Source organism: Poeciliopsis prolifica, unplaced genomic scaffold (assembly GCF_027474105.1).
Source record: "Poeciliopsis prolifica strain line A6 unplaced genomic scaffold, Auburn_PproV2 SCAFFOLD039, whole genome shotgun sequence".
NCBI classification, from domain to species: Eukaryota; Metazoa; Chordata; class Actinopteri; order Cyprinodontiformes; family Poeciliidae; genus Poeciliopsis; species Poeciliopsis prolifica.
Genome location: NW_026562414.1, coordinates 356,319 through 364,438, shown reverse-complemented (window position 1 = coordinate 364,438; position 8,120 = coordinate 356,319). Strand labels below are relative to the sequence as shown.

General features: G+C 35.1%; 1 protein-coding gene and 1 long non-coding RNA gene across 2 annotated transcripts; both read left to right on the top strand.

Annotated features, from left to right (window-relative positions):
- The first annotated feature begins 2,911 nt into the window (after positions 1-2,911).
- On the top strand, positions 2,912-4,431 carry LOC129375420 (uncharacterized). Its single transcript, XR_008607635.1, has 3 exons — positions 2,912-2,928; positions 4,114-4,143; positions 4,354-4,431. It is a non-coding gene; the product is annotated as an uncharacterized LOC129375420 (long non-coding RNA).
- Positions 4,432-6,612: 2,181 nt separating this feature from the next.
- si:dkey-205h13.2 (cartilage intermediate layer protein 1) lies at positions 6,613-7,892 on the top strand (the record flags this gene model as incomplete). Its single annotated transcript, XM_055054486.1, has 3 exons — positions 6,613-6,703; positions 6,817-6,991; positions 7,733-7,892. Coding segments are annotated over 3 exons (360 nt in total), but the record flags the coding sequence as incomplete, so codon positions are not given.
- Between the last annotated feature and the right edge of the window lie 228 nt (positions 7,893-8,120).

Here is an 8,120-nt window from a genome sequence, read left to right as displayed (position 1 = left end):
CTCAACGCGCCTATTGATCCACCAACATTAAAGTTCAGCTCAATTCAAATAAAAAAAGAGCTTTGTTTATGCCAAAGGAAATTTTTCATATTGTCGTAACTCACACCATTCGATAACCTTCAGAGAGTTATTGTGAAGGAGGCAGAGACAGAAATTGTTCATAGGGGTGGCCAGGTTGCGACGGTTGATCCAAAGTGGCTCTAATCAGTGCCAGAGCCACTTTGGAGCACAAAATCCATGCTTTCAAAATAACTCACAAAAGACCAAGAATGTTTACTTGAAGGCCTTGTTATATTAACAAATATAGGAGTGTACTGATATTATCAGTGCTGCCACCACCTGTTTTGGAGGGGAACTACATGTTTCAAAGGTTTGCTGTCCTGGCGCTTTATCACCCTAAGGGGACAACCAATCTCTTGACAGGGGTTGGTGCAGGTATAACTGTTGCCAAACACATACCCTGTCAATGGACATGTTCTACTGAATTGTTAACCAAGTCAAACAAAGGCCAAAGTATTTCATGAAAATATATGCATGCACAAGGAGAATAACTTGTCTCATTATTTTTACCAATCTTACATTTATTTCCAGTTTTATCTTGTATCTATCTGTAATTTGATTGTTATGAAGCACTTTGGTCAGCTGAGGTTGTTATAAATGTGCTGTATAAATAAACTTTGACTTTGAAAATTACCTCTACTATTCTTGAATATCTTTGGAAATTCTTTTATTTTATTCTTGTATTTGATTACGTTTGCGTAATCAAATACAAATGTGAATGCACTCAGAATGGACTAAAAGCATCTTTTTGCAGACCTTCTTTGGATATAATCTGGGACACACTTAGTTTCATTAGTTTTGCCAGCTGAACACTATCCCTCCTGGGACACTCTGAAATGCCACAAGCAGATTTGACACGGCTCTCATCAACCAGAAGAGTTATTATTGGACATTTCCCTATTAATAGAAATGAGTATTACTGCTAAAATCAGACCAATTTAAATAAAATGAAGCAACTATCAGTGTCAGTATTCTTAAGGTAGGACTTTTTATTTTATTTTACACAGGAGATGGAAGATTTTCTTCACATTTGTCCATGCCAAAATACTTTTGTGATATTGTAAAACATCATAAGTTCTTGCTCTCATGCTGCATATGCCAGACCATTAAGACTTTTTTTGAGCTAAGTATTCTCCACTTAAATGTGGCACAGATGAATCTAATTTAATTAGCACACATAACTTGATTTGTTACAGATATTTGATTATTAAGGACAGGCAAGGAAAATTTGCAAAAGTGAAACAAGCAGGTAAGACTGCAAATAAATATATAAATAAATGTTTCTTGCATATATGAACAATATTGCAACAGGTTTAAAAGGACTGGTATAAATGATGCTTGTCAGTCATGATGTAGATTTCTACTCAAACTCAGCCAAATGCAACTTGGTGTTAGTAATTTAGACTTGGAGGCTCAAGGGTGGCTAAATTACTATCTTGAACTACAGATTGCCCCAACCCCACAATTCTTTTGTCTGCAGAAGAGTCATCTGTTGACCCAGAGCAGAAAATTGAACAGTCCATACATATTATTGTGACTATTGCAAACAACCCTGCTTAACTGGAAAGGGAGAAACAAGCTCTCAGTATAAGAATCATATTTTCCCGTGGCATGTCGAACTAGTGGGATTTTCCATTCATCTTTGTTATCTACATATAAAGAGAAATTACAAAGATAAAACACAACAACACTTTAAAACATATTGGACCCTATTTGTCTGGAACACCAAGAATTCTATAAATATATTTTCGTATTTGATGGAATGATATAAAAGAGATAAAGAGGAAATAAAAGACAACCAATACTTTTTCAAAATGCTTAGTTGGGTTCTTAATGTACTGTATTGGCCAGCAAGGTCCTGATCATGGCATCATAAATATGCACATATGATTAATTTTAAAAATTGTACAATGATGAAGAATTTTTTGTGTTTGATTTAGTCATTCTTTCATTGTAGTTAATTTATTGCAACGTATTGTTTAGTGATCAAACTGCTCAGGTCAGTGGTATCTTTCAGCTCTTAAGGGCCAATGTCCTGCATGTCCCCTCCAGATTTGAGTGACATGATAAGGAGGTATTCCAGCTATTTGAATCAGCATTTCTTAGAGCAGTGACATATCTTCAACATGCAGGCACTGGCCCTTCAGCTCTGAAGTTGACTTTTGGTAACTGTTGCTTACCGACACTTGACCTTTCTGGTAAATTGAGCCTCTCTAACCTGCTTGTACACCGTGTGGGATAAAAGATGCACGCTTTCTTCTGGCACCACCATTCATCCTTTTTGAAACATCCCACAAGCAAAATGGAAGTGACCAATAAACCGTGTTAGACCTGCAAATCCATTTTCCAGGCTTTGTGTTGTTTTTATTCACTGGAATGCAAAAATTTGGCTAAGTGATCCAGTTGCATATTTTTAGTCGTTAGATGGAGTCATGGGCGGAGTGTGGATGATATAAAAATGTGGAGAGCACAACAGCTGCATCCTTCTGTTTGAAAGTCCTGAGGTAGGGCTTGTGCTTGTCGAGTAAAGTATTTGAGACATTACTTTGCAATTATTAAAATTTTTTATGAAAGCCTTTTGATTTTTCTTCAACAGTCAAAAGAAGTCTCATCTGCTGCCATGATAAAAGTGGTAATTTGTAACTTCTTAGGCTGCAATTTTAAATATTTAATGCAAAAATATGCACATTCAAATTTGTTATTTTATTTTGTTCTAGATTAGTCTTTCAGTTCTGGCTGTAGTGATCTGTGGTAAGTTCATTCCTCTAATGAACATTCTGTTTTGTCAGGTTGACTAATTGGAGACCATGGCATAATTTTGATTCTTTTTTTTTTTCATAGGATCATGGGCTCAAGAAGCTGAACAGAGTGAGGCTCTTCTACTTAAGTTGAAGTTAGTCGATGTGAATGACCTTGCATTATATACTATAATATACAGTTAATCCCAAAGGTACTCATATCTGTAGCAGATTAAGGCTTAAAAACATTCACATGAAAAATTTTCACTTCGCATCAAAGAAGTCAAAGCCCTTTTTTAATTGCTGAAAAGCTTTTTTGCTTGCTTCCACTGGTATCTTTAGACATTCACATATTGAGATGTACTCCATGTCTTTGAAGTTGGAGGGCCCCCCTTGCCCTTCCTCCTAATCTTTAGCTCCCTGCACAAATTCTTTATCATATTCAAGTCTGACAGGAGCACGCTGCAATTATTTCTTACAGTCAGAAGAAACATGTGGATAAAATTAAAAGATATCTAGAAACCAAAACCTGCCAGGAATAATAATGATTCTGAGCTGTACTGTAGTTTCACACAGTGAACTACTGGTAAAATGATTACTTGTGAATTTCTGTCACATTTGAAATGTCTTTTCACTGTGATTTGTAAGTTGGTATGTTTTTTTTTTTAAGTTAAATTATTCTGTAGCATTTTTTTCTTAAATATACTAAACTTCTAATTTGTCAATCTCTTTCAAGAGAAGAACACTTAATAATAGGAGGAGGTTTTGTGTGAAATAACAGTTTTGTTCCTTCGTTTTTGTGCCTTAGACCTCACGTTTCCATTTTTAACAAGTGAGTTCCTAATTTCTAACCATTTTGAAATCTAAAACACATTTGGTATTTATAGTTCAATTTAACTCATGCATAGACAGCACCTCTACATATTTAGATTACTTTTGTTTTGTTTGAACCTCAAATACATTTTTATTATGCTAATTAAATGCTTTTCTTTTTTATTCTTTTGCCTTATGAAAATCATGTCAGATGAACCAGATTAGACTTTTGTTGTTTGACTTTTTTTTGGGTTTTTTAAAAACAAGATAAATATATTGTTAATTTTTTTCATTCAGATTGACGACTACATTTATTTTGAAATAATATTTTCTGTTGCTAAAATACTTTTTATTTTCCTGCTTCTGTCTTATAGTCAGTGGTCCAATTGTATCAAGTCAGATTTTAATTTGAGCTCTTTTTCACATTGAGACATATTTAGTGGATTATTTATTTTAGTCATAAAGACTGACACTCTCTGCTTTCTTTTTAAAATTTCTTTAGGATTGCCGTGCCATCATCCCACCAACCATCGTAAGAAGAGCCCACTTTTGTTTTCTTAGAAGAACTATCAGTTTCACCTGGACTTGTAGTTTAGAGATTTTGACACATTTATAAGCTACAAATCCATCTGCAAAGTTAATTTAATGTTTTTATTTGTTCAGAGTGCTGGACTCAATGGTTTGAGACTGGTAATCCCTCAAGAAATTAAGATGTGGAAAATTTTATCAAACTTCTCCAAAGGTATCCTGGAAAAATCTGTCCGGACCCATTAGACATTGAAGCTGGAACACTGTCTGGTCTAACTCCAGAAGAAGCAGGAGACAAAATTGCAATGTAAGTTTCACTTTTTTTTTTTCATGGAAGGGAATTGAATTGTAGTAGCCCTTAGTAGTTAATCCTTGCTTAAGTAATGAACTTTGTCATTTATTTTTTTCTATTTTTGTGACACACGTCCTGAACAAATCAACTATAAAACAAACAATTCTGTTAGAGAAAGCATCACATCAAATGAAAGCAGCATAATCTGCTTTCCTAAGTTCATTTGCACACATTTAAATTAGAATTAGTTAAACCACCTTTTGATTCTGCTTCATTAATCTAATATAATTACTGAAACTTATTGTTACAGCTTCAAAACATTTCCCATGTGTGGAAGCTAGCCACATGTTTTGCTCAAAAGTGGCTTTGGCCCATTATTCCACACAAATCCTGAGGGCATTGTGGTACAATACCCTCAGCTTTTCTTTAAACTCTGAACTTTAGCTCTTTCCATCAATTTTTATTGGATTCAGTTCTCTGACTCTGAAATTCATTTTGTTTCCTTGTGCTTAGATTGATTGTCTTGGTTTAAAAAAAGAGACCTTTACTTCAAGTTCTCCTCTGGAATGTCGTGGGTAAATTTCTCCATTAATTCTTACGTCATATAAACTTACTAATTTCAAGTCAATTTGGAGACACAAGCTGTATCTTGGAAAATTCTTTCATTTAAATTGATAGTTAATTTAGGATGTAATGCTATCCTTTCCTCTTCTGCTTTACGGCCTGAACTGAAACATTCAAAAATGTAGAAGTATGTCTGTAAATCAATCCCAACAGGATTTTCAACAATAAGGTTGCAAAGCTCTTGAGATGAGAGAGTTGTTTTCTTCTATCTGTTCTTGTGTGAAACATTGGTAATTAGGAATCTTCTCACCAGCAGATTCTCCAAAAGCAGCAGACATTAACTTGCACTGATAGGGGGTTGCTTTCAAAGTGCTGACAAACTTTTTGTGATTTTCTTGGCTTTATATTTTCTTTTGCTCTTTTTTGTATTCATGTCTCAAATATTTATTTCTTGTGTCATTCCATTTCATTACAAATAATCTATGAGCTAATTTGTGTTGGGTTTTCTGTTTGTCTTAATCACTTGTGAGTTTTTAATCAATGCTATTGATTAAAAACTATGATATTATGATAAATTTAAATTTATTTCCTCACATATTATGCTAACTATAAATATATTCACACAGAGTTTTCTATGTGTAGGCACTACATATGTAAAAATATATTAATAGAGGCCTTTAGGGAAAACATTTCTGAGCTACTCTTTTAATGAGAGTGAGCTAAAAAGGTAAAGAGTTTCTGAATGTGTATAAAGGCAGTTGAAGGTATAGGTCGCTGCAATTGAAGGCTGTACTAAATGAAGAGGTAACAAAGTCAAATATGTGAAGCTGTGCGAGCTGTTTATACTCTTGAGTCCTTTTACAATTCAACTTTCAGATTCTCCCCAGGTAATGTGCACTGATCTGCAACATGAGCTTGTTTGAAATAAAATCATTCTTTACTCAGAAAAGTGTGTGTGTCTGAGAGTTTTTGCACAGAGGCATTAGTAAAGGCAACAAATCTCAGCAAATGCACTCTTTGCATGCTCCATACTTACTGTTCCTGCTGTACATTGCAACATTTGTATGTGTCTTTCATACGTCTTTTCCTCTGTTGCATTACTAACATAATTTATTTTTCTTCCCTCTCAACTTTTCCTGCCAGCATTTGCCTCTGTGAATCGTCTCCATTTTGTCCTATTCTCTGTGTCCACTAAACTTACTCCAACTAACTTCACATAATCTTTCACCAAATCCACAAATCTCCTTTTCGGTCTTCCTCTCATCCTCCTGACCTGTGGTTCCAAACTCAGGATCCCTCTACAGATATAATCATTGTCTCTCCTCTGAACATGCTTGAACCATTTCAGCCTGGCCTCTCTAACTTTATCCCCAAAACATCTAACATGAAATGTCTCTCTGATGTAATTATTCCTGATCCTTCATCACTCCCAAAGAGAAACACAACATGTTGACCTCTGCAAGCTCCATTCTTGCCTCTAAACCATAAAACATTGCTGCTCTCACCACTGCCTTGTAGACCTTTCATTTGCACTAATTAGTGATGTTTCTACACTAACGGTTAAGTTTCTTTTATAAGTGTCTTTTTTTTTTGTACAGAAGTGACACAAAGAGATGATTCACCTGCAGAAAGAGAGACCAACCTGACAGGGAGTGTGAGGATTATAAGGTTCGCTTCAGCTGCCCTCTTCCTTACTGTGGTGTCATAGGTAACAAAAAGTAAATGTTATGGTGTTAAGAAAAATATACTTTTTTTTTTATTCTTTCACAAAAATTCGAATTAAAATAGGGTGTGCATTTTTAATTTCTTTGTCCACTGCAGTGTGCTGGACTAACTGGTATGATAGAGATGACCCTTCTGTAACCAGTGACTGGGAGAGTCTGGAGAATCTGCAAAGCAAAAACCCTGGAGAAATTTGCAAAGAGCCTGTGTACATTGAGACCATTACCACCGACACTTTGACCCCGGCTGTCTACTCACGGGAAAAATTCTTTGTGTAAGTTTCCTTTGAAAATAAGCATCCACACAGAAAATCCTCCTTCCACAATCACCAACAGGAACATTGCATTCCCTATAAGAACATTATAGGGGATGCAGCCTTTTTTGTTTGTATTTTGCATGATCCAAAGAATAAATTAAGTACCACAAGCAAAACACAACCCATTAAAGACAGTAGACATGAAAATAACTATGACTAGTTAATTTTGACTGAATTCTCTGAAAAATGCTATTCATGAACAATTGTGTGCATATTTAAAATGTCAACAGTACAAAAGTTGGCAAAGCTAGAATCTAACACTCCTGTACCTATTAAGTTTTTATCCTTTGTAGGTTTAAGAGAAACTTTGGAACCAGTTTATGATGTTACTAGCTAAACCTTAAATAGATCCCCTAGCGCAGCTAACACTGTAGATAGATCCCTGGACTATCTCTGGTACATCAAGAGCACACGAGACATACGAGTTTTAAGTTATTTTTACAGTGTTTAGTGAGCTTCCTTCAGGTTCTTCTCTCTTCTACCCACAGTTAAAAAACATAACTGCTAATAAATCATGTCATGTTAAAATTGGTCTTTATATAGAAACTTTTAATGATTACTTTTCAAAATTGGACAAACGTTTTCAAGTACTGACATGGGTTTTTCAGAACATTCCTATCTTGACAAAAAGCATTGTTGGCTCTATTTTTAAGCAATCTTGTGCCATCCTCACTTTCTCTGAACTGTTTTTTTTTCCAGCTGCAGTCCAAAGAATGGTTATTTTTGTGGTCAAACAGACCAAAAGCCTAGCACCTGCAGGGACTACAAAGTTCGGTTTGGATGTCTTTGCTGAAACCGAGCCACGTCTCTACCTAAATGAGTAAGTCAAAAGAAGGGAAACAGAAATTACAAGAAAGAAAACATGTCTGTTTGTATCTAAGAAGAACTGACTTTTTGTTGATGAGTAATTTTGAACTGAAGCAGAAGATTTTCCAGTTCTCTCTGACGAAAGAAAATGTGAAAAAAGGCCCTTATCTCCTATGTTGTCTTTTCCCAAGCTATTTGTGGTCTAACAGTGTGGGAATATAGTCTAATTGTAAATAAAATACAAAAGCAAACCCCAGTTTGTGTGCAGTTTTCTGTAGTT